At 44.1% G+C, this 27,457-nt stretch overlaps 1 protein-coding gene across 6 annotated transcripts in view; it reads right to left on the reverse strand.

Annotated features, from left to right (window-relative positions):
* Positions 1–27,155, reverse strand: part of tex2 (testis expressed 2) — a 30,101-nt gene extending 2,946 nt beyond the window's left edge. The window contains exons 1-12 of one of the 6 annotated variants that reach the window (XM_005461079.4): positions 27,031–27,155; positions 25,440–25,528; positions 9,268–11,008; positions 8,208–8,408; positions 6,924–7,287; positions 6,002–6,291; positions 5,572–5,715; positions 5,349–5,448; positions 3,094–3,214; positions 2,363–2,485; positions 1,843–2,052; positions 1,231–1,351 (exon numbers count right to left, since the gene is read on the reverse strand). In XM_005461079.4, coding sequence (XP_005461136.1) covers positions 1,231–1,351; positions 1,843–2,052; positions 2,363–2,485; positions 3,094–3,214; positions 5,349–5,448; positions 5,572–5,715; positions 6,002–6,291; positions 6,924–7,287; positions 8,208–8,408; positions 9,268–10,986 — 3,393 coding nt within the window. In that variant the 5' untranslated portion in view covers positions 10,987–11,008; positions 25,440–25,528; positions 27,031–27,155. The other 5 variants (XM_005461077.3, XM_005461076.4, XM_005461078.4 and 2 more) reach the window with 5 other exon arrangements.
* Between the last annotated feature and the right edge of the window lie 302 nt (positions 27,156–27,457).

A 27,457-nucleotide genomic window follows, 5' to 3' on the forward strand; every position in this document is an offset into this window, starting at 1 on the left:
TTCTTCAGTTCCCAAACAGAGAGTGTCAAATTCAAACTGAACACTCACCAGCCACTTCATTACAGGGTTGGACCCCGTTTTTACCTTCAGAGCTAACTTAATTCATGGCATAGAATCAATAAGGTGCTGGAAACATTCCTCAGAGACTTTGGTCCATATTGACATCACAGCATCACACAGTTGCTTCAGATTTATTGGCTGTACATCCATGATGAGAATCTCCCATTCCAACATTTCCAAAAGGTTCCCTATTAAACTGAGATCTGGTGACTCTGGAGGCCATTTGAACATGATCATAGTGAACTTGTTATTGTGTTCAAGACACAGTTTTAAGGTGATTTGATCTTTGTGGCATGGTGCATTAACAAGGTGGAAACAGCCATCGGAAGATGGGTCCACTGTGGTAACAAAGGGGTGGATGTGGTCAGCAACTAGAACCAGAACTAGCCCAAAGCCCACCAACCTGAATCATTAATACAACACAAGACAGATCCATGTCAAATTCTGATTCTAATGATCATTGCAACAGATATCAAGAATCATCAGACCAGGTAACATTTTTCCAATCTTCTGTTGTCAGATTTTTCAAATTGTAGCCTCAGTTTGCTGTTCTTATCTGACCACACTGGCACCCAGTGTGGTCTTCTGCTGCTGCAGTCCATCTGCATGCAGAGATGCCTTTCTGCATATCTTGGGTGTAATGAGTGCTTATTTGAGTTACTCTTGCCCTTAAAACAGTCTAGCCATTCTCTTCTGACCTTTTACATTAACGAGGCATTTTCATCCACACAACTGCTGCTCACTGGATATTTTTCTCTCTTTTCTGACCATTCTCTGTAAACCATAGAGACGGCTGTGTGGGGAAATCCCAGCAGATCAGCAGTTTCTGAAATATTCAGACCAGCCCGTCTGGCATCAACTACTATACCACATTCAAAGTCACTCAGGTCACCTTTCTTCCCCATTCCGATGCTCAGTTTGAACTTCATCAAGTCGTCTTAACCATGCCTATATGTCTTAATGTATTTGCTTGTTGCCATGTGATTGGCTGATTAGATATTTGCAATAATGAACAGTTCAGCAGGTATAGTGAATGAAGTGACCAGCGAGTGTAAATTTAAAACCATGCAATTCCTCATTTTTAATAATTGAACTCACAAATGGACAATAAGTAGACTTTATTATGACTTAAGATTAGATTTCACCGTGCTTGTTTCTCTCAGTGTATACCTGGAACTCCTGATCCAGCTTCTTCTCAATCCACTCTGTTATATGCACTAGCGTCACCTCCCTTTCACCCAGTTTGGGCCGTGCTTTGAGCTCCAGGTGAGGCGGACTCCGAAAACCATACCTGACAGTCAAAAGGAGAAGTTTGTGATAATCATGTTGAGTTTTCAGACCAGCTTCATGAAACGGATGTCGACTGATGCTTTTTTCCTTCAATGACTGCTTCATTTCAATTAAAAATTTTTTTTTAGCAGTATTTAAGGAGGAAAACATGCAAAACATATATAGCATGTAACAGAAACAGATTTTTCTATATATTGTTTTAATTAAATTTTTCTTAGCACCTATTTAGTGGCCCAGATGAAGATGTTCACATTAATTAAGCCAAATATAAATCACACAGTGTGTATTTAAGGCTTTAATGTTCCACATCTTTAATGGAAAACACACCTTTGTGCCCTCGTTTCTTAGATGTGATTAAACATTTTTATTCTCTCATCACTTGCTTGTGTTTTTCTGCCCAGCAGAGGGCGCAGTGCTATAATCTCAAACCATTCACATAGATTGTGACATACCAACTCAATCCTGCAATTTTCCATATCCTCCTAAACATACCATATCCTGTCCGTGGGGGGAGGTGGGATGTTGACAGCCAGAGTCCCGCGGCACTCTTGCACCTCTACGGTGAGCAACAAGGGCGTGTTGGATACTTCCTCCATCTTCTTCTTGATGAACTCCGTCTCTGTGGCTTTCTGGAAGTACTTCGACTTGGCTATCTTGTCCACAAAGCGCATGATCTTGCTGGGTCTGTGGCCTCCCACATAGCTACGTGAGTCGATGATGGAAACAGAGGAGGAGGGGAGACAAGGAGTGAGTCAGGTTCATAATTAATTCATAACGGCATCTCTTGCTACTCAGCACCCACTATCGAGGGACTATGTGTGCAAGTGACCGGGTGCTACATTAAATCATCAGCGAGCTTTCAAATATGTATGTCTGAGTGGGTGGCTAGTTGGGCGGATGGATGGATAGAAAAGGGAAAAATGTTCTGTTTCAGAACCTCAGTATGAATCTTATTCCGCTCATTTTCAATTCAGAGGTGCACTAATGTTGTTAGAAAGAGACATTTGCTCACCCCTCTCCTCCAGGCAGAACAGGTTTGTCACTGAGGAGCTCTGGAGGATCCTCCTCGTCCGATGAGCCGGCACTAGACGATTCCTCGTCACTGTCTGCCAGACAGTATGTCCGTGGCCTTGACCTGTCACGCACACATAAACAAGCACTCGTGTTGCAAAGTCAGGCCTCAGTGGCTTTGCAAAGAACCCTTATCAATCAATATTAATTCCCATTAAATGTATCCCAGGAACTACTTCTCCACCGATCTCACTAAAAAAAGGATCCAATAACCCAAATGGGTAACAAAAGGTATTGTTTCAGTGACAGCAACTGTAGGCATCCAATTCCCAAACTCAACTGTTTACTGGACAAATCCATAGCGGTAAGCATCCACAGGAAGGATTAGTATATAAAGAGAAGGAGGGAAGAGGCAACACGACAAAAGGGGAGGAACTGTGAAAAACGCATGTGACATCTAATATGGCTCTAAAAATGCAAATGCACCCGATTACCATCCGATTCAGAGCTGGTTTTCTTTAGCAGAAAATCGAATCCTTCACACATTTTATTTTGGCACTGTCACTGAGAATGAGACAATAAGAAAAAAACAAACATGGAGGAATCAGGACAAGCTGTGGAGGACGACTCTGTAAAATCTGGAAGCCTTCTTAAAAACAAAATAAAATCAGACCGAGCTTCATTAGCTCCATTATTCTGCTTAAAAGAAGAAATGCACTTTTAAAGCCTCACCAGTCTTTCCCATGTTCTCCAAGGCCCTCGCCCTCCTTTCCCAAACGGGCCAAGTTCATCTTGGTCTCCAGCGTCATGAGGAAAGAGCCCGTGTAGGAGACCTCCAGATCAAACCACAAACCTGAGAAAAAAAACAGACTTATGATGGTTTTTATGCCAAACCCATGCCTGCTGACATCCTCGTCAATACCATAAGGAAAATCAATAATAACCTAATGATTTCTGTTTAATTGTTCCAAGGTTTACTCCAGTGCTCATCTACCTAAAAAAAGGTCACCTCTTCACCTCTCAGGAAGCAGTTCTTTATCAGGCTACTTCCTGTTTACACATCCCACTCCTCAGCAGGCGGCAGGAGAATTATTCAGATTACGATCCCCCTGCTGTTTGCACAGTGAACGTCTGCAGCCGGTAACTGACGTTTATTATCCCCTCTGTCTGTCCCCCTCCCTCCTCTTCACTTCCCCTCTCCCTGTAAATGCTCATTGATTCGTACAGTCTGTGTGACAGCAGTGCCAGAGAGAAGCTACATGACAGCAGCAAGGCACCTCATGGAAGACAGTGTCTCAGTGTCTCGCACGAGACAAACAGGAGGAAGAGACCGTCTGGATTTTCTCATTAAATTTGAAGGAGCCAACACATCTCTACCACAGACAGATGTAGAACCAGGAAACATCACAGCAATCCTGCATTAGATATTCCTTTAAATTGCTCTCATTGTCATACATATAGTGTGGTGAATTTGCCTCCACATTAATAATTTCCATTTGTGCAGCATGTGCATGACCAAGCAACTGCAAAAGTGACGCTTCAGCCCAACTCTCCTCTGAGCTAATTATGAAATGTCTGCATGCTAAGAGGGTTAAAATGGTTCTGTGCATACACTAATGTAAAGAATGTTATACCCACTTGTTTGTTATAAGCCTCTAGCTCATTTTCACATCTTTGCACAACCGACAAACATCAAAGTTTGTGTGTATTGTGCGGTTATCGAAGCACAGTGTAAACATTGTCAATCAAGCCATGTCTCCCCATAAATAAGGCATTGAGAAGCTGTCTTTCCCTCAATTTTGCCATCATCACACAAGCGAAGAAATCACAAGCTTGCAAACAAAGCGTGTTCAGTTCATGCAGGATGAAAGCGCACATTTCATCATCGGCTAATGATGCTTTGTTAGTATATATCTGAGGATGGATCGGTTCAGATTTAACACATTTGTGAGCTCTGCAGACACCCTGCAAATGTAGCTCCAACAACTGAACAACAAGAATCTTTAGACTTAAGCTGAATGTTCTTAATCTGAAATTGATAAACAAAAATTTCAATATGGCGGCTCCTCATTACATTTACATTTACTGGACACTTTATAAGGTACACCTTGCTAGTTGGACCCCCTTTTGCCTTCAGAACAGTCTTAATTCTTCATGAGACAGATTCGAAAAGGTGCTGGAAACATTCCTCACAGATTTTGGTCCGTGTTGTTGCTGCAGTTGCTGCAGATTTGTCATCCATGCATTCTGTTCCACCACATTTCAAAGGTGCTCTAGAGATCTTGAGCTCTGGTGACTGTGGAGGCCATTTGAATCCAGTGAAGTCTTCAGCATTCAACGTTTTTCTTCTGTTGTCCAATTTTGGTCAATTATAGCCTTAGCTTTAGCAGGTCATCTTGACCATGTCTACATGCTTAAATGCACTAAGTTGCTGCCATGTCATTGGCTAATGAGGCATTCGACCAGTTGAACAATACCTAACAAAATGGCTAGCAAGTGTATAATCATCATATTTTAAGAAATGACAACATTTTTTAAAACACCCCAAATGACTGAAGCTTTTGACAATCTCTTTTTTTGCCTTAAACCAGCCGGTGCAGTTGGAATTAATACACATCTCTGCTCTGTTTCTGTGTCAAACTAGTCCCTTTGCTCGGGCTCAAGGCAGGCTGGGTGAGTCAGTGTTTCAGTAATGGATGAGGGGGAGCCAAGACATGAAGTTTAATTACTGTGGCTTAATAGCGCAAGGCACGCAGAAAGGCCAGACTCCAGAGGAGAGAAGGACAGAGCGTTGGAGGGTAGGGGGTTATGGCTTAATCTAGTGAGAAGAGGAATAAGATGGAGATATGGTATGAAAGGTGAAGACGACGGGTTGGGGAAAAGACAGGGAATTAATAAGTGGCTCGAGTAAGATAAAAATAAGAAATCTTGAAAGCACCCAGAAAACTGTAAAAATATAAGACACCTAGTGTAGTTTCTCTTCCTACCTTGGTGGTCCACTGAAGGTTTGGAGGCACGGAGGATCTTAGGAATGGAGAAGCCCATGTCTAGCTCTGTCAGAGTCAGCTCATTCATAACATATGGCAGCTAAAAGACAAAATGTACAAAAAAGATACAAATACAGTCAACGCAAAGACAAACTTCTATCTCTTGAAGAAATCTTCTTGCATTTGGATATTACTAACTATAGCTACTGCTACTACTACTCACCCTGATCTTACTGAGCTTCATTTGGATCTTTTTGGAGACTACATTGGCCCAATATTTCTCTCCCAGGAAGTCCCAGAATATCCTTCCGAGAAATGCATTTACCCAGGCCTCAGGCTCCGCAGTCTCCTCTGAACTCCTACGCAGCTAAAGGACACACATACATGTATGAATGGCAGTTTTGAATATCTATAATCATTTTGTGCATCAAGCTTGAGCTTGATATACTGAGTTTGCTCCCAGCAACCCTTCAGTGAGATTCATTGAGGTGCCAGTGGTTCGGAGCTCTCTGGGGTAACTTCAGGTGACAACAGACTGATTTAGTTGATATTGTGGTTTAGACGTGCAGAACCCAGGGGGGCTTTTGATAGATGCCCACTTTGAATGAGTCTCTTTTTCTATTCAGCCTGACATGCATCCATCTGTCTCCTACCTTTTTGGTAGTCTGGGGGCTGCTATCCGGGCTGTTCCCAGCGCTGTCAGTGGCAGTCGGGCTTCTAGGCGGCACCTGGGGACTCACGTATTTGGCCATGTAGACATTATAGTCCAACAGCATCTTCTGCTTCAAGCCTGCAGTAGAGCCACAGGAGAGAGCGGCGGTGGTCTCTCTGTGACGAGACTGAGACAGCTCCTCCAGGCTTCCCCGGCTGCTGCTCCTGCTGTCAGCCTCCAGGCCTCCGACAGATTGAATGCTGCTACTGCGACTGTGGGAGGGTAAGAAGGCTACAAATGGAAGGAAGGAAATGTGGGATGTGAAGGGGGTGTTTTGACACAATTATGCTTGAACACGGAACATTTTTAGTGATTCCAGATTTGTATACAATAATAATAAATGCTCAAAATTTAATTAGCCTTAGATAGCTGTCAGCTATTTTTGTATTCCTTTCTCACAGTAGACTGCAGCACTCTGAATTAGCATGCTTTACACTGCTTTCCAGTAATCCAGCCCTACCTTTACTACCTTTATCTCCTGACCCACACAATTTTGGCATTTCTCTTTGTATAAGGCCTCCTCCGCACAGGCTTACATCCCACTGTGGAAAGTGATGCTATAATACGCTGATGCTCTGTGCTTGTAATCCTGCTGACCCACCACACTCATCGGTTCACTTAGTTGAGGGGATTGGCAGTCCCTAAGCTGGGGCTTATGCACAGATCTGATTGCTGCGCAGTTGCCTACTTAATAGAACGGCTATTCTGACATCGAGGAGTAGCGCGTGTCTGTGCAAATACAGGTGTGTAAAAAAAGAAAAAGAAAGAAAGAACATGGATAACAAATGCTTGTGTGTGTGTGTGTGTGTGTGTGTTTGCACCTTGATCTGGGAAAGTGTGCATAGCTGAGTCTGAAAGCTCACCATTCTTGCAGATGCTAGGCAGACTGCCACCTCTTCCCTCTGACTTCATTCGGGATGCTAGAAGAAATCTACGGAACCACTCTTCCTTTTCCCGACCCGTCCTCCCGAAAAGGTAGATAGTCAGATCCCCGCCTCCAAAGGTTGGTTTTTTGGGTTCCTCTGCTGACGCTGATCCTTCTGCCTTCTCGCCCTTGTCCGTTTTATCCACCTTCTCACTCTGAACTGTCGATTTTTCTTCCCCACCTTCAGGCCTCTCTCCCTGGGCCTTGGACATGAAGTCATCCTGCTTGGCCAGCTCAATGCAAATGGGGTATTTCTTGTTCCAAACTCTCTTCCTAGCCAGGCTCTGAGGCATCAGGTATATCTGTGGGGTATAAAGACTGACTTCACTAAATCAATCTCATGAACACGAGTGATTTCTTTATTTTTTTATTGGTGTTTCTAGGGCAACAGAATGATTATAAAGAAAAGAAGATAAAGAAAAAAAGTGTTCACATTTTTATGTGGCAGATTCATACCTGAGGGTATGAGTGGAAACAACTGGTCGCAATAAATGTAAGAATATGCCTGTTTTCTGTTGATAAGTAACCAAGATTTGGGACCATTCAGGGCTGTAAAGGTTCATGTAGTTCTGCTTTTGTTCTTGCTATAGCCCAACAATTCTCTAACACAGACAGCAGCATTTCATTCATCCCTGTGGTGGTATTGGGTTGGAGCGGTATCGGATCTCAGATTACACAAAACAATAACACCATGAGCAGAAATTAGACCTTCAGGGATGCTCTTCCTGTACGAGTGTCTGAATAAACTACACACTAAGTATCTACAATAATAACTCAGAAAGGCCACTTTAGGAAACCAGAGAAGAAGAGTCGGTTAAGGGTGCATGATGAAACCTTTTGCTCTGTGATACACTGACATGAGAAATGTCAGTTGTGCCTTGAGATATGCAAAACTGTTGAATCAGCATGCTAGTACACAAGATACACAACTGTGTATATAAGGTCAGTGACCTGTGATATTCACTCTATGTTTACACACAGTGTACGAGTCACAAGCTGTGATTGTCACTGAGCACCACCTATTAGCGAGCATGCAGTCGGGCAAAGGCAAATGTGACGGGACGTGTGCTCGATGTCACTATATGTTAAGCTTATCATCAAGCACAGTAATACACTGAGGAGACGCACACACACTTAATACATTAATTTCGCCCTCGTCTTTGAGTGGTGTTAGCAAAAATCTCTCTTTCCATGACCAAAAGGCTCGTTTAAGCCACCGCACCTTGCTGTCAGTCAGGTCGTAGATCTTCTGGCTGATGTAAGTGACGTCAGGTTTAGGCTCATTGTGTGTGGCACGGCGGGAGATGTTCCGGTTGGGTTTGGACAGACGCAGGACGGAGCCCTCTAGACGGACGTAAACAGAGTGGGTGAGGGTGGCGTGGTACGTCTCCGGGTCATAGCTGTGGATCTCATTCATCCAGCCCTGCGAGAGAGAAGCAGAAGACTTTTCAGCTACAATGAATTAAAAGTCACCTCTCAAGACTTTTGCACAGTCTTTTAAACATACATCAGATTTCCAGTTTAAAACCAGAGAATTAATTTGCTCAAATTAACTAAGTAACCTCCTGAGATAAAAAATGAAACCACCATTAAAGTGCCAAAAACTGCAGTTTATTGAATCTCCACTATGTATCACATACCATTGATTTAAAAAGACATTCTTGCTTAAAATTTATGCAACACAGCAAAAGATAAAGTGGGGCATCTGAGTCTTTGTGTATTCCCAAAGAAAGACAAGTATAAAGAAAAAGATAAAGCTTGTTGGACCGCTTCCCCACACTTGTGTGCCCGAGGGACCGTCGTTCATCTGCCTGTATCATGTTCTGCAGACTCCTCTTTTTGGAACAGCTGTGGCCTCCAGCCATGAGGCTATCCTGTGCAACAGCTTGCTATCCACTAAGGCACACAAACATACACATGCTTGCATAACTCTGTCAAATTACTAAAGATTTCTCTTCAGAGTTTCTGAGGTTACTTGAGAATAAGGAGCAAACGGTGGTGCTCTTATTAAAATGTTTCGCTTAAAGAAAAACTGGAGCCATCACTGGAGAAGAAGTGTAATACAACCTCGTGATTCCCCAAGAGGCTGCACAGATTGAATTCTCATCCACACTCCTACTTTTTTGGTCCCAAAGGGCACTCTGTTAACAAAGGCAATTCAACTGAAATAACAGAGTAGAAACATATAGTCTTTTTCAGAATAAGGGCAAACTGAACATAGGCACCACACTTGGGAAAACTAATCACAAGTTTACTTTTGAAGTCACATGTTTTGCCTTTACCTTGAATATTCCTGGTTCCTTGATATCCAGCTGGGCCACATTCCACTGCTCTATCCTTCGCCTCCTTTTTCTGCTCGCTGATGAGGAGGGCTGAGGGGATGACAGCCAAAGCACAAGCAAGGCCAACGCGAACCCCGCTATTATCCCGTGCACTACTGAGCATACACAGGGTGGCACAGGAAGGACCAAATACCAATACACCAACTGTGTTAAAATAATGAGGCCAGTCACGGGTAAGGTCTCGGCCTCCTCTTCGGCTCTCTCTTCCTCTGGATCGAGCTCACTGCACAAACCAGTGCTACCAGTATGGGGTTGCCGGGACCCAGAACGATCACCGTCCGGTGTCTCTGTGTCAGTACATAACTCAAAGTCTTCACTGTAAAGCTCACAGAAGTCCTCGTCTTCCTGTCGAGCTACCAGGGCTGACATTGAACAGCGGCCCAGAGTGAGAGAGGGAGATTTGTGGAGGGCAGAAGATGAGGCCTGGGTGAGGGCTGGCGCGAGTGACGGGAAAGAGAAAAAACATGACTCTGGGCCCTTAGCTGTGGGGGTTTCTTCCTCGTCTTCTCCTTCTGCCCCTTCCTCCTCTTTGATGCTGTAGTTGTTGCCACCTTCTCCGTGCCCATTTACCGCCGTTACTCCGCTGAGCTCCGACGCGCTGGAGGACAGCGATTTGGCACGATAAGCAGCACTTCCAGCAGACCCCGTACCAGACTCATCCCCCATGATCTTACTAAAAAGCTGCAGAGGGTCTGACATCACTTCCGATAGCCGCCGCTTGGTATCCTCTATCTTGGCCTCCACCTCTTGGACTTTGAAGAAGGACCTACCATCTGGAGACATGATGGGGGAGGAGGGGGCTGTTTTAGAGTCTCCACCTGCTTGAGTGACGATGACGGGACTGGAGGATAAACGGGGTTGGGAGAACTGTTTGAAGAGTTGCATGTTGCGAGGTGGAGGCCGATGGGATGGCTGTATTTGCTGATGCTGAAGAGGCCCTTCCGAATGGTCAGCCTTGGAAGTGTCCGTGGACAGAGACTTAACAAAAGACTTCATTAAGTGTCGATGACGGGCGTGGGTTGGCGCTACGGTGGAAAGTGAAGGGACAGTTTCTCGAGACTCAACGTCATTGGACAAAGACCTGACCAGGCTAAGAAAAGGCTTGGAGGATGACAGTGCTGCAGACTTGCATGGTGAAGAGGAGCTGGAGCTTGCGGGCGAGGGATTGACCGGGAGCCGTTCAGATGGCCAGGAAGAGCTGGCAGGAGGATTGGAGGAGAGGGTGGATGTGGGATTAATAGTCAAGGCAGGAGAGTGTGTGTGTGGCTGAGGGTCTGAGGGCTGCACAGATAAGGTGGTAGATAAAACTGGGAGAACAGCAGGTCCCGAGGGGGTGTCTGCACCAGCAGATTCAAACAGCAGTTCCTCTTTTGCTTCCAAGCCTGTAGCGACACACCGGTCATCAGCTGCTGAAGCTGGACCTTGAAGCCCCCCTGCACCATCGAGGACAGACTTGTCTTTAACAGATCCAGCAGGTATCCCAAAGAGCTCCTCTTCCTCATCGTCTTCCTCTTTCCCCAGAGCAGAGAAGTGTATGGTGATGGTGTCGCGAGAGTGGGAACGCTGCACCTGCAGCTTGGGTCCGGGGGTGTGACGAGGGGGAGGAGTGTCAGCATGCTGGCCACTTCCCCTACTGCTGCCGCCCTGACTGCTCATCATCACCCAGCACAGGGCTCACTGCCTGGGGGGAGGAACACAGAGACCGTGGGAACACGTGGTTAATAAAAAACAATGAAGCAATAGTGCATCAGTGCAGGGGGGAGGGAGGCTGTAGTGTTTGTAGTACAAACTGGCAATTCGATTTAATCAGTGATTTCAAACCAGACGTACAAGTACCCTGAGGGCCACTTCTGCAGTAGCCAGGGGATAGGTGGGAAAGATGAGTTCAACTAATGGGGAAAGAAATTACATTGCAATTTAATTACAGAATTGAGCGGGCCTGAACAAAAAGGTCTGAGCGGAAAACTACTGGAAGTAGTGGATAAGCAGTAGAAAACTGACACCCATAGAGACTGACACCCAAGTAGATAAAAGTATAGATTAAACTATTAAATTTGTTACCCAGCAGCACAAAATACATTAATGGCTAAACATGATGGATAAACACTTCAAGATTTTCACTATGCACCATGAAATTATTGGTTGCTAACTGCCCTTAACTGATAAATGGTAAGCTGAAAGAAGGGTCTACCCAGTTAAACTGACTGAACACATTCCTACACGAGGTGCTGTTGATGCAAGAGTTCTCAAGTTCATGCGACAACTGCAGAGACCCCCACGAGCTCTAAATACACTCCTTGTACACAAAGTACTTGAGACAGAAAAGAACAGCCTTGCAGCTTTCTGTTCACCCTAATGTGAGTGGACTGGACAGGTATGTCTATGTTCCCCAACCCATTAGCTCTCATTATGTAAGGTTGTAGCCGGAAGACCGAGTCGCTCTCAGGCCAAGCCTCTCTCTCTCGCTCGCTCTGTCTTACAAGCACCCAGTCACTCATCCCACTATGGCAACATGATTAATGGGTTACTTCAGAACTCACAAGCCTCGAGAAGAAGGGCCATCAACATTTCAGCTGTGTTTAACTCCACCCTCCAAAGGGGGAAGAATGCAGCGGGTTAAATACTGAGAAGAGGTGAAGATGAGAACGGATCAAAACAAGGAGCACTCCAAGAGCTCAAACCTCCCCCAGGCCAGCTCACTCTCTGGGCGGTTTTTCATGAGAATTCTTTTTAAACATTAAAGTTAGCAGTACAACAAAAATAAAGCATTACAGGTAAGCAAAGTTCAAACGTGACATGATATTTGGATGCAAACTATAACGTGATGTTTAGAATCCACATATACCAGTATGACTTCCTGAATGTAGCTAATACAAACAAAGGCAGCAGAATTTTAAGACCAGTTTGAAAGATAAGAGATTTTATAAAGGGTTGACCTTATTTGACCTTGAAAAAGATATAAACATTCACATGACAAGAAAAACCCCCCACTTTCCCTCACCAATCCAAAACAATATACGGGCCATAATGACACCACAAAGTGGCCGTTCAGCTGAAGCGATCACAGAAACAAGGCGTCTTTTGTGTAGTCGACACAGTGGAACCGCAGGCGTTCATCATGCAATGATTTCACCGAATGAGGCCTCGCGTCGTTATTGAGTTATTGTGCTTGTTTATTCTTCCACATCTCCCATATTGGTACCTCATCCTTGGTTAGCATGAGCAAACAGTCAGAGCACACATATGTGCAAACATGCTGTTTGTGCACACAGCACCATGCAGCCTCTTTGGTGTTGGGGCTTTCAGCTGGTTGATAAAAAAAAAGGTCTGTAATGGAAGAAGGCGGGACGGGAGAGGGACAACATAGCAGTTAGCTTGTGTGATTGTCTGCATTTCTGAGAAAGCCTCGGTGCCCCTTAGGGGCTCTCTGGTTGGCACTGTATCTCCAGAGATTGCATTTGCCGGGATGGAATAACAGAGCATTTGACTTTCCCAGCCAGCCATTCACTTGGCTGAGCTACAATAGGTTTTGTGTGTGTCATTTTCAGTATATGTGTGTGTGCTGTTGGTTCTGCCATGGTAAGTGCTAGGGGCAGAGCAGATCGAATAAAAACAACAAAAAAAGGACAGATACAGGGAAAAAAAAAGAGCAACATAAAGAAGAAAGATGAAAGGCCACAGGGGGTCTGCGGAAGCAGCAGACGACCTTTCAGAGACAAGCTTTTGAAGCAGAATTCACTTAAAGACAGCAGAACGGCAAGGACGGAGAGCGAAAACAGGGAGGACGAAAAAGATGAGGGGAAGTGGATGAGAGTGTGAGGAGAGCATGGAGAGGAGACAAATAAGTGGGGAGACAGAGTCATGGGAGAGGTTGTTGTTGTCATCAGAGCCTGAAGGACGAATTAAAGCATTATGGAGGCTGACAAGGTGAGCAGGGAGCAACGTTTCCAAGTTTTCTCAGAGTCAGGTTTTAGCAAGGTGCAGCCAAAAGACAAAAATCGCACACTGAATCGATGCAAAACAGCACGCTTGCACGCACCTACACATTTTAAGGTATTCTGCTGTTGTTCTCCTCTGTAGATGTAAGATTTGATGTTAAGATGGGTGTTATTCAGGTTCACACCAACACTGTGTTTCCTGACACACCCACAGTTTCGGGTACTTCCTGTCATCAAAGCTCCACTGCCATTAAACGCCTTGCGTGTGTTTGTTTTAGCCACTTCTGTGAGAGGAGAGGAGACGAGAGGAGACTGGCATGGAGACGAGACTCATCCAATTAATCAAAGCAAGCATGGCCTCTCTAATCAGCTCAAGCCAGCCCTATGGAGAGACTTCAGAGAAAGGGAGGGAGGTTAAAAGCAGCAAGGTAACATAATGACATAAGAGGCTGAACAGGCTACAGGGCAACAAGCATGTCAGCACAGGGCACAGCGGCCCGCGTAAAAGGTGTTCAATGACAACTTCTACATAAAACAGTGTTTTTGTAATGTAGTGTCTGCTAATCAATATTATACACAAAAAGATCCTTGCCCAATACCAACATCCTGCTTCAATTCAAAGTCCGTCTACTCCACAGAAATTCTCTCCTATCCATTATTAGACACAGAAAGGGAACATGAGAAGGAATATTAATGGAAGTGGGCTGCTAAAGGAAAGGTGGGAATTTTAGTCAACACTGGATTTTTAGGGCCAGTACCAAGTTGTTGTTGTTTCCTAGTTAATCCCAACCTATTAAGTGCATCCCTGTAATTAAATAACAGTGCACCGAGGTGACTGGCGGGTGTTCAGGACAGCCCGGCGTGACCTCGCCTAAAGTCTGCAAAGAAATTTTACCTTTAGATAAACAAACAGAAAAGAAAAGAAATAAAAGCAGGCGTCCAGGAGTAACGCGAGCCCACGGGGTGAAAAATGGTTGCGAGAGGAGAACAGAGAGGACATCAAAAGAAGAAGCGAGTCAGCGAAGGGACTGAAAGGGGAGGGCGACGGCGGGAAGATAAATTGAGTGAGACAGAGAGATCGGAGATGAACGCAGGATGCATGGAGGGGGGAGGGGGGGTGATGGCGCAATTGATTGTCACTAACAACCGAGATACACAGAGGCCTCACTCACTAACTAGTGCACGCACACTCACACTCTGTGGACTCGTGATGTGCACAGTAGCCTGGATGAGTAGGGTGCAGACAAACTGAGACAAAGGGGAGAATAGTCTGAGCAGCTAAAGCGAGCGGAGGGAGAGAAATAGAAAAAGACACAAAGGTCGAGGAGGCTTTGTCGCCGAGCACACTATAGGCTGAAGAGTCACACAAAAGCTTAGAGCAGGTAAACACATGACGCACCTTGTTTCATGCTCTGCTGCTCGCTCTGGGGAGTACGCAGGTCCCAGTCATCACGGGCACCCTGGCCCTATTACGCAAACTGTACTGGACTTTGTTTGCTTACATACAGCATATTGTACAGAGGGTGAGTCAGAGCGTGTCAGCTGGGGAATGATCCAAACATTTCCCACCGTGACTTAAATCAGACGAGTCGAACACAAATGAAGAGAGTTCATCACGATCATAGACCAACATGAAAGCCGGACTACGCCCGCTTTTATTTGCCACATCAGCCGAGGAGTCCCTGACCTGCCTCTCACGGAGAAGAAGCAACACAAGCACAAGCAGCAGTTCTTAAAATAGCTCTGCGAGGCTGTGGAGGTGTTGTCCCCCAACACCAGACTGGTCGTTTACGGCGCACAGATGGGAGACTAAAAAGGATAGTGGGTAGAGATGGTTTTAAGCATTAGTGTTTGTATAATAGCATCTTCAACAGACAAAGACAATTTAAAATCGCTACTAAATGACATTAACTTTTGTGACAATATTCCATATCTAGCCTACAACAACACGTCTGTAAAGTTCTGTGATAATGTCTTGTAGTTCCTGCAGTGTGGCTTATCGGGAGTTGGTTACTTACCAAGAACATGATTTTTTTTTCTTTTTCCAAGTGTTTCGAATGGCTCTTTTAGAGATGCAAATAAGGAATTAGACTTTTAAATGTATGCTAATTTCACAGGTTTTAAAAACAGGAATCTGAATAATGGCTGAAGCCAGATTCAGAATTCGTGCTTCAATTTGTTAACATTAGAGGTTTTTTTTAGAGGGGGATTTTGAATATCTTTATTTATTATTCAGAAAAATTCTAAATTATTGTCAGCAGCCAGAAGAAATCCGTTTCTGATATGCGAACAAACCTTCGGTAAATCTGTAAAGTAAATGATGGCAAATTTATTTCGGGCTCGGTGTGTGAAAAAAAAGAGAAAATGGGCTTTAATGTGTTTTTCACATTTTGCATTGAAAGTTTTCTCAAATTTTATGTTAAATGTGTTAACCAAACTCTTATTTGCATATACATTCATCAGCCTCTCTGTTAGGCATTATGTTCAAGTGCTTGTTAATGCAAATATGTAATCAGCTCATCACATTGCAGCAGCTCAACACATTTAAGAATGCAGACATGGTCTAGACCTTTAGCTTTAGTTCAAACCCAGCATCACAATTGTGAAAAAGGGGGATTTAAGTGCCCTGGTATGGTTGGTGGTGCCATATAGGCTGGAGTATTTCAGCAACAGCTGACCTGCTGGGATTTCCAAACATAATCAGATTTACAGAGAATGGTCAGAAAAGTATGCAGTGAGCAGCTGCTCTCTGTGTGAATCATGTCAGAGTTTAGAGGAGAATGACCAGATGGCTTCAATCTGATAGGAAAGAAACTGTAGCCACTTGTTACAACCAAGGTATTCAGATGGGCATCTCTGAATGCAATGATCGTGGCTCAAGAGTTGGGAGTTCGCCTTGTAATCGGAAGGTTACCGGTTCGAGCCCCGGCTCGGACAGTCTCGGTCGTTGTGTCCTTGGGCAAGACACGTCACCCGTTGCCTACTGGTGGTGGTCAGAGGGCCCGGTGGCGCCAGTGTCCGGCAGCCTCGCCTCTGTCAGTGCGCCCCAGGGTGGCTGTGGCTACAACGTAGCTTACCATCACCAGTGTGTGAATGTGTGTGTGAATGGGTGAATGACTGGATATGTTAAGCGCTTTGGGGTCCTTAGAGACCAGAAAAGCGCTATATAAATACAGGCCATTTACCATTTACCATTTACTTTGAAGCTTGAAAAAGATGGCCGATAGCAGCAGAAGACCACACAAGTTACAACTCCTGTCCACTAAGAACAGGGAATGGCTGCAGTTCACGCAGGCTCAACATAATTGGAGAAAAAGAAGATTGGAAAAATATCATCTGGTCTGATGAATCTCAATTTCTGCTGCGAAAGGTCAGAATTTGGTGCAAATAATATGAAAGCACTGATCCATTCTGCCTTGTATCAATGGTTCAGGGTGCTGGTAGTGTAATGGTGTACAGAATATCTTCTTAGCACACAGAAGATAGCAATGCAACAGCCTACCTGAGTATTGCTGCTGACCATGTCCATCCCTTTATGACTCTAGTGTATCCATTTTCTGATCTGATTCCAGCAGCTTGGATTCTACAAAGCTCAAATCAACTTAAGCAGTCACCAGATCTCAATACAACCTTTGGGATGTGGCGGAACAGTAGATTCACATTGTGGATGTGCAGCTGACAAATCAGCAGCAACTGTGTGATGCTATCATGTCAAAATGGACCAAAACCTAAGAAGAACGTTTCTAGCACCTTGTAAATTCTACACCATGAGGAACTGAAGCACCTCTGAAGGAAAAAGAGAGTCCAGCCCAGTACTAGCAAAGTGTAACAGTGAATGTTACACAAGACAGTATTTTAAAATAAAGACATGTTTGAACATTTTGTTTTGCAAAAGTCTAAAATAAGACATGTTATGTAAGTTAAATAGCCCCCAAATGCAAAAGTGAAACCTCCTTTTGATACTGTACCGCCCCTTAATGGACATTATGTCAGTTTTACTGACTGTTTTTGGGCATTCACATCAGCAGTGATCACCACTTCCTGTCTCACACTCAGCCTGTTAGACCAGCACGTTTGCACAACAACAACACTTGCTGTGTAATATTCTCATATAAACACACAAGCACACAGAGCTTAACACAGTCCACCTCCAGGGTCTGAAAGTACACGAGCTGGTAGTTTGATGAGCTCCGGTTGAGCTCAGAGGAAACACTGAGGAGCGGTTTGATGGTGAGCTGAATCATGCAGCTCTCTCTTAAAGAAAGACGTAAAACAACAATAAAATAAAAGCCAAGCGAGATAAAGAGCACACGCTCAACTGAGCTGGATCAAACCAGTTTTCTTCACCTCTCCCTCTCGTCCTCTGTCTCTCTAACCCAGAATGCACCATCGACACGTCAAACATCCAGCCTCGCCGTGCGGCAGATGATCGGGGTGGTTGCCATGCCAACCGAGAAGCTTTCATCTTGCTCTGCACTCGTGTCTGCATCCTTTTGTTAGGGAGGGCAGCTCCTTCTCGCTCCTTAACCGTGCTCTCCGAGGAGTGTGTGGTGTGGAGGGTTTGTTAGCACAAGGCTGTCAGCGAACTGTCTTCAGTGTGTGTGTGTGTGTGTGTGTGTGTGTGTGTGTGTGTGTGTGTGTGTGTGTGTGTGTAGGATGTGTGGGTACAAAGCCACAGAACAAGAAAAAGAAATGCCAAAACTTCTGAGATATGTGAAAAAGAGAATGTGTTGCACATCAATTGGTCATTTTGGGGATTGTGTTGTCTAAGATGCGAATGTGCCCGATCAATTAATAAACTCTGATTATGGTTGCCAACATCAATAAACTTTCTCCTGACAACTTAAGCCAACTTTAATCTTCTCTTTGAGTGTTGAGATGAGCATGTGCCTATTACCAACATCACAAGCAGCTGATTTGTTCAAATAGCTGGTTTGACGCTTCGCTTCGATAAAGAACACATTTGGGATAGATATCCAAATCTGGCAGCGTCTTACCCAATTTGACAGATCAAAAGGCGGACGAACATGCAATCCTGACTGAATGCACACAAACATGCAGGCATCCAGTACAAACATATTAAGTTATTTATAATCCATGTAAAAGCTGCTTGATGACCCGAAAACAGCTGGAGGATTTGGCATTAGTCATAATCCATCCAATTACACGATGAATGGAGAAACGGAGGGAATAGGGGGAGACATGAGGGGCAGAAAAAAAAGACAAAAATGTGTGTCTCTGTGGATAAAGCTGACTGTCACAAATAAGTGGTCTGTATTGCTGAAACATTAAACAATAGTGCTGCTGTTTGTGGCTGAGAGCAATAGATACAGTGCCAGTTTTTGTTAGGTTTTCACACACTTAGTAACTGAAAGTCACAGAAGGAAATTAGATTGGAAAAAAAGTAGGACAGAAATAGACACTAATATTGCAGCCTTCAGGTTGCACACCTTCCACCAACGATTCATACTGCAGTATGAATCGTCTGTCAGACTTATATAATATATTGTAGGTAGCAAACACTTCCCAACTTACTAAAGTATCAGATCAAAAGTGAAATGTGTTCCTGAGTGTTAAAATGTCACAGTGATCTTTGACAAAGTATAAAATGCACATCCATTTTCTTAACTGCTTATTCAGTTCAGGGTCACAGGGGAGTTGAACCCTATCCCCAGTGTCTTAGGGCAAGAAGCAGGGTACATCCTGGACAGACACAACCAGTCATGTTCAGCTTCACTCTTCATCTTTCTTATTGGTAGTCTCTTCAGTTGGTCACCTTGAAGCTGACAAAAATTAAGAGCTGCATGTACACCAGAGTCTAAGGAGCTTGGAAAGAAAAGCATCTGGAATTCTTTAAATTGCTTGAAGACGTTTCACCTCTCATCCGAGAAGCTTATTTAGTTCTAAGGTCAAATGGTGGAGAGTCCCAGATTTAAGCCCTATGGGAGTGTCCCCCCAATAGGGACAATGGACCCCCTAATGATCCAATTCGAGGGGTGTCGAACTCCAGGCCTCCAGGTTTTAGATATCACCCTGTTTCAACACACCTGAATCAAATGATTAGTTCATTACCAGGCTTCTGGAGAACTTCAAGACATGTTGAGGAGGTAATTTAGCCATTTAAATCAGCTGTGTTGGATTAAGGACACATCTAAAACCTGCAGGACACCGGCCCTCAAGGCCTGGAGTTCAACACCTGTACCTAACCACATGAACCAAGGTGTGAAAACGGGTGTAGGTCACAATCAGCCAAGGTTTCGGGTGAACTTATTGTGAAACCAAGCCCCGCTGAGGTCAGAAGAACCAGGATGTGAGTGGGCGTTAAGGGAGGTTATTTGTGGTGATTTGGTTACCAGAGACCACAGAGAGTCAGCAACATCTGACGACTTCAACAAACAAACAGATGATTGACATGTGATAAGATGGCAAATAGATTAAAAAGTTACCTAGGCAAAAGTTTCCTGGAATGTCTGCTTGCAACCGACCATTGGCGATAAAGCAATGCGCAACAAGAGAATTGCTTCATGTGTGAACGTCCCACATTGGGCGACAAGTGAAAGTGCAGCTGGCAATTAGTGGGCCACCCTGCCTCTTAACCTTAAAGTTAAGAGATGTTTCATTTGGGGACCTGCCCACCGGCTGTTGCTTGAAATCCCCAAATGTCATTGACTTTCTACAGTTTCTAGCTGCCACATAAGTGTGTATTTTTTCCTATGTGGACACTTGAGTCCAAGTGACTACTTGTCCTAACTTGATGTGCCAGGATCAATATGGAAAGTTGTTGAAACATTTTGGAAAAGAGCATGCTCTTTTTCATATGCTAGGCAGGAATTCAGAAAACCCATCCGTTCAATCTAATACTTCACCCAATTAACGTAGAGCTATCCACTCACTTAATGCTATCTGCTAACTGGGAAACATTGGAGGAGCACCAAATCACATTTACCTTCACTCACTATACAGCCATTAATGATTTAAGCTTAGATAATACTCCACTGTGGACATGGACAGCTGGAAATCTGACTGCCGAGTGCTCATCCTGTTATTTTTTTTTTTTACCTCCACTAGAAGTCCACTGCCTGGGGCGCAGGCATAGTTGGTGCACTGTAATGTAAATTCTCTGCGGACTAGTCTACGTGGTCCCAAAAAACAGGCAGGCACACGTACGTCCGTACAGATCCTTGCACTAACCATCTGATGATGAAATCTGAGTGAACCCTAGTGGACTTGTGGACGTGGAAAGTGTAATTCCTGCTTAAGCTTACCTTGATTAGTGGACATTTGCCATTTGCTATTAGCTGAGCAGCAAAACAAATTTAAGCAATAAGATTTACCTGGTTGTTTCAAACTGAATTTTAAGTGTGAAAGCACTTAACACCACCAGGAGGCTAATACAGCGCATTTGCAAACTTAATGGTTGTAGCTTTTGTCTAAAAATACAGAAACTAGCCAATGCACAGGCCTAACAGGCCTTCAGCTTGTGATATGCTGCCTGGCAAAAAAAAATGGCACCACATGGATTTAACTAAACAAGCAGGTACGAGTCTTCCATTGCAAATGGATGTTTTTCCATCAATGGATTTTTTTTTCTTCCCTGATGGTGCCGACACATAATTGGCCACCACAGAGTTCAGACCTCAATCCCATTACGAATCTTTGGGGATGTGCAGAGGAATAGGCAGCAGTCTGACTCTCCAATCATCAACACAAGATCTTGGTGAAAAATTAATCTAAATCTGGGCAGATTTAAATGGTGAGGCAAAAGCCTATTGAAATGATGTAATGGAAAACCTAAAGCAGGACCATAGCTGTGTAACCTTGCTGGCCAGTAGGAAGGTTGTTATTGGTCAGAACTAGCTTGGCTCAGCTACAAGCGCATAGCTTGAAGCCTGGCAAGGCTTGTGATCGTGATCTCCCAAATCCATTGTTCCTTTAAGATATTTCTGTAATATTCTGTTCACAGGGACAGGACAAACTGCCAGCATTAAAGAGGCCTAAATGTAGGGAAGCAACCTAGATTTTCAATTTCTATTCATGGATTGCTCCTTAAAGTTGCTGCAAGCCTTCAGGGCATTAAGAAGAACTATTTAAATTACATTCACATCTATGTTTGTATGCAGTATTTACCAACTAGACTCACAGTATCAACACAGCCTGCAAAACCAACATCATTAAACGATTCCAGCCCAATGAAACAGCTCGAAATATCTAATCTCCTTTCTTTGCGGCTCGTTTTTGACAGTGAAGTGCCGCACAATAGAGGCTTCGGCACAGGGGCTCATTAGCATATTAATGACATAAAATAACAGGGGGCGGTTTTCAAACAATGGTTCTTCGTGTTGAAATGTGCCATTTTTTTCCCCCTATATCTAGCTTGTTGAGCTTGTGATCAGACACACACTCAACAATAGTGGTGGTAATGAGAGCCTGCAATACCCTCATGAGTTGTCAGCAGCTGAAAAGCTCCATTTCTCATTCTTAAGTAGGACACCCACAATCCAGCCATCACATTGTACTGTCACAGGCAGTTTAAAATCAGGCTTGACACGAGAAATCTCTCAAAAATCCACCTGTAATAAGTTGAGCCATGTTCTGCGAAGATTGCATGAAAGAAAAACCAGACCACTGCAGATACGATCATGTCATAACCTCATGCGGAAATGACAAAGTGCTTTTAGCAAACTGTCATTAGACAGTATTTGTTGGGGATTATTTTCAGCCCTGGATTAATACACATTTGGTGATGTGAAATGAGTATTTAGAGTTAAGCGGGGTTGAGTCAAAGCAAACTACAATGCCCGTGTTCACAGTAATGAAGGAACAGATTACAGCCTCCTAGTCTTTGAACAATGAATGAATGGCGTATGTAAAATATGGAACATCACCGGGGCGGTCCTTAGCTCATGACATGCCAAGCAGGTCATGAACAATTAACAGTTAATTGTAAAGTCCAGGTGTATATGTGAGACCCTACACTATAAAACTGCACTGAAATTTCCAGGCCGGACATACACGGCTTTCATGCCAAGCGCAGTGTGGCAATATCAAGTGTGTTTTCCGTGTGGTCAAATCTCTCTGCGTGATCAAACCAACACAGACTTCCTCCTTTCTCTCTAAATCGAACTTCCTGTTTGTCAAGATAGTTACGACAAGAGGAAAGCACCACCCATTATTCTCGCTCTTGTTTAGTGCAAAGAGAAATTCATGCATCTTCACCAGAGTGAATTATTTTTCCAGCTGCAGTAAATCATTGTGCAGCCCAGTATGTTGCTTTGTCAGCGAGTGCTTTTATAAAATTGTAATTTATATAAATAAAGAGAGAGGAAGGAAGACAGAGTTTTACAGTCAGTTGATGACAGTTAAATTTCAAATTAGTCCACAAGATTTCGTAAGGAAACGCAAATTTCTGTAGAACTAATCAGCTGCTAATTTGCATTTTCTTCTCCACACCTCAAACCACAGAGGTGCATTTGAAGTGAGGAAATTCAACATTTGAATATTACTTACAAAATGATTGTGAACTATTTTAGAACCTGGCTGCAGGAATTTGATCACACTCGGTTGCTCTACAGGAGCATCAATAAAGTCGTGCCAGGGACAGTTTTGGCTCAGGCCATGTAAGAAAGTCACCTAAAGTGTCACCACCTGGTGAGGTGCCAAAGAGGGCGAAGAAATAGTTTGTCACTACTCCTGATCTATCCTTAAAAGTCTGCCGGTGACATCCATTTGACTGCATATATTGCTAAAAACACTGCTCACGCTGCAGTAAACAGTTGGTGCTGAGAGATGACTATACATACAGACTGTAACAGAACACTTTGCAGAGCCATGACTTTTACATAACCTGACGTTTCCAACCCCACCATTCATCTGCTTACACTGCAGAGTGAGAATCATATAGCTTACTCTTGTTCCCTGCAAACATTACATGATCTTCACTGTGAAACATTAATATCGTCCCCAAATATGGTAAATGTTTATCAGTAGGTGAAACAAAAGAGGAACAATGACATAAAGATTAAAAAACGATTGTGTCAGGAAGGAGCAATTCAGACATTTTGTTAAAACAAACAGCTATAAATACGTATGTTTGCTCTAGAAGACACACTTTACATGCCCAAGCTGCAGGAGGCACACACACAGAGGTTATTAAAGAGGTAGCCAATAATGAATATTAGTTTATGGGAATCTTTTCTCTTAGATCACTAAATGCCTGCAACAATATGGTTACCATGAGTAGCAGGGTCCATATGAGTGTCCCCAAGTTCAAATCGACCATCGGGATTGTGGAGACAGGTGATTTAAGTGATTTTGAATATCACATGGTTCTTAGTGCCAAACAGGCTGGTCTGAGTATTTCAGAAACGGCTGATCTAGTGAGATTTTCCCACACAACCATCTCAAGGGTTTACAGAGAGTGATGCTTTAAGTTGAAGGAAGGCAACAGCAAACAAGGTATGCAGAAGAGCATCTCTGAATACACTACACGTTAAACCTTGAAGCAGATGGGCTACACCAGAACTGCCACACCTGTGAGTCAAGAACAGGAAACAGACGCTACAATTCACACAGGCTCACCACTTGGTCAATAGAATAGTGGAAAACACTGCTGCAACACTCAGTTTAAACTACATTAAAACTCTGATCGACCCCGCCTTGTATCCATGCTTCAGGTTAGTGGTGGTGGTGTAATGGTGCGGGGGATATTTTCTTGCCATGCTTCTAGCCTGTTCACCAGCAGCTGGGTGACGCTATCATGTCAATATGGACCAAAATATCTCAGAGGAACGTTTCCAGCACCTTTTTTTGAATCTACATCATGAAGAATGACGCCAGCTCAGAAGACAAAACAGGGTTCAGCCTTGTAGTAGCAAGGTGCACCTAACAAAATTGACTGTATATTTTATTTTTAGCAAAACCTTAATTTCAAAGATCAAAGATATCAATAAATGCTACAACATAAAGGCTTAACATCACCCTCTGATCAAAGCTATATGAAGAATGTTTTTAGTCTAGCAGCCAGTCAAGACCAGTTAAAACCAAATTAATGCATGTGAGTCTCTTACACCGTCATCAGGAACATTTGTTAGAGTTGCACTGCCCATTATCTTATATGCTTTCAACCTGCACCTGCTTGGTAAACAATACAGGGAGATGAAAGTGAAAGAGCTATAAGGCACATTAGTATGACACCAGCTATAAAATGGTCAAAGTGGGAAGGCTAACAAAGACAACTTTACTTCCCAAAACTTGCCAAAATGCACTGACATTATACCTGAATAGACAAACTGCTTCTCATAGGTACTGTAACATAAATACATAGTTAACCACACATGCTTTGTCTATAACCTTCCTCTTATTATTCCTATAGAGCATGCATACTCCATTGTTTTCATATTTCTTTATTTCTCACTGATGGTACTCTTTCCCCAGGACGCAGAAAGTACAACAACACAATAAACGTGCAGACGACTGTTCTTTTGAACAGAACAGCATACATCCATAAGTGTTAACAGGATTAACACATCACACACGCTGACCCCTGTCGTTCATGCCGCGAAGAGGAAACACTGGGGTCAACTGCTGACTCAGAGACAGCTTGTCAGACGACTTCGAGCTGAATTTATTTTAAGTTTAAACTAAACATAAACTGCAGCTGAACCATGAAAGTTCACGGCCTGTAGCGAGCAAACATAGAAACACAGCAGACCCGTCCAATGGCATCCAACTCCTCGGCCTCACACAGCTGTGAAAACCTGTTTTTAGCTCATATTGTAGTAAAAAACAACAGCTTATTCAGATGGTTCAGCTGCCCCTGTTTGCTTCACCCTCAAAGCAATTTGTCTAATTAAGCCTATGAAAAGTTATTAACCCCTGTCATGCAGAAAAACACGTCAAAGATGTTTGTGTCCTAAACACAGCGTGTGTGCATGTATAAAATGTACACAAGTGAAATTCCAGGTATGCTTTCAAACAGGGAAATGTGCTTTTACGCTAATGAGATAGATGTTTGGTACTGAGTAAGAGAAGTCAAGATGAACAAGACAATTAAGGAGAAGAAAAGTGAGGCAGGGAGCAGCGCTCAAGGCCATGGATCAATTTGAACGCAACCACCTCACAGATATACACAAACACACACACACACAAGGTCAAAGAAGGGAGGGGGTGTCTTACCTTGAGATTTTAGAGGCATTCAATCTTCTCTCGCATCACAATCTGCTCGGACACACACAGCACAGCCATGGATCACGATGCTGACGTACCTGGGAAAACAGTGGAAAAGGATTGTCAGATTCAAATGTGTCCATCAGTCCCTCCTCGGTCTCTTTCCTGGAAGACTGTACACACTTTTAGTAAGTCAGCCTCCAGCTCCTTAAGGAACCGGTTCAGATGTGGACACTGGACACAGACCGCACCCCCCACAAAGAAAAGCAGTGTCATTACAGACCTGCTGTGATCCATTCCTGACATAAACAAAGCTGTCATAAAGTTACACAATGATGAAAGCATCTACTGCTGTGTGTGGATGTGACGCTGTGGCCTGTCACTAAAAGCAGAGCCCAGAGTGAGAGGAGCTATCCATGCAGACCTGTGCAGCACACAGCAGGCTTCATGGATAACGAGCCTCAGCTGATGCATCTGTCACCTGCCAGCAGACACAGCCACTTCCTATAAACCCGTCTCATCTACTAGCTGTGACTTACAACATGGTCCAACCACTGAGACATCGCCACAGTTCTCAGTGTACTCTGATAAAACTGAAGCATCCTGAGAGCTGTAGTAAAGTGTGGCTGCTCTAATAAAGAAATCAACATTTTTTTTGGTCCTTTAACATACCAGGAATATTTAGAAGGTACGGCACCTACAGCTCCATCCGCCCCTTTGTCCCCCCGCACGTCTCGGCTTCAGCTCTGCGCTGGTTTATGTCTGACTGTAACGCATCCATGGGCCGAACAGGTGACACCGAGATCGAAGTGACAAGAAGACAAACCCCAAACGCACCTTTAATCACACCGTGGGCATCGCATCATCATCCCCAGGCCACTGGCTCGCCCTGCATCCAGGCTTTGAAGCTGCGTAACGCGACGCGAGTCCCTGCGTGGAGCGCTTTTATCTGCAGCCCGGAGCCTGCGGAGGGACGGGGCACGGCGGGGATGGCTGCCGAAGGCTGGCTGGCTGGCCTGAGAACCCAGCCGGAGTCCGAGCACACAGGCAGCGCCACTGCGATCAAACCTGCCTCCCTGTGCACGAGTGCACCAGCTCCGGGCTTGTCCTGATTTTGGTGAATGGCCGATACTTTGCGCCACACCCCCCTCCTTCCTCACCATTTACATGATATTTACACCCAAATCAGGTCCTGATCGTCGGCACACTGGTGATTCATATTTTATAGTGATGCAGCAGGAGAGTGCGAGTTGCGTCACGGCGTTGCAGTATGCCCACAAGACGCGGATTTCCCTCCGCAAACAGCAAAGTCTCTCTCTGATAAAGAGCTGCCTACAGCTGAGAACCTGATCAGCTGATGAAAACATGAAGGCTCCAAAACAGTTTAAAAAACAGCTTTATCCCCTCATAGACGCCATGGATTTTTTACATTCACCATCAAGTTAAAAAACAAACAAACAAACAAACAAAAAACCCAGAGAGCTCAGCCTACCCCTGGATCAAGTCCACTAGGTGTACAGCATTTCTGGCACTGAGGAGATCTGTCTAAATTTGGGTTCCTTTAATCTGATTATATTAGCTTGAATAGGCTGCCACCTACTGGATCGATGTGATTATATCAAGAGAAATCGTCCACGTGCGTCCTTTTTTGGATTTTTGCCCAGCCGGTTCCTCTTTCATCTGATATAACCTGCACACTAAAATCGACTGATCTTCCGGTTACACTGCAGTAAGTTTGTTGCATATATCTGTGGTTGGATCAGAAGTGACTCCCAGCAGCAACCTCCTTTCTATCGGTGTAGGGGGCCATCTAGTGGACGTCAATGCTAATGCTGGGCCGCAGAAAAGCATTGATTGCATTCAAAATTCAATAAATCAACTCAAATCCCAAATAAATGATACAGTGTTGTAAACCCAGTCTCTCTCATCACAGTTTGCTGATTAAAGTGGAGGCCCTGGTGGAGGACCTGGACGACATGTTAAAGCAGTTTAGATAATATATAAAAAAGCACTTTGTAGGTGTAAGA

The sequence above is a fragment of the Oreochromis niloticus genome, linkage group LG4 (genome assembly GCF_001858045.2).
Source record: "Oreochromis niloticus isolate F11D_XX linkage group LG4, O_niloticus_UMD_NMBU, whole genome shotgun sequence".
NCBI lineage: Eukaryota > Metazoa > Chordata > Actinopteri > Cichliformes > Cichlidae > Oreochromis > Oreochromis niloticus.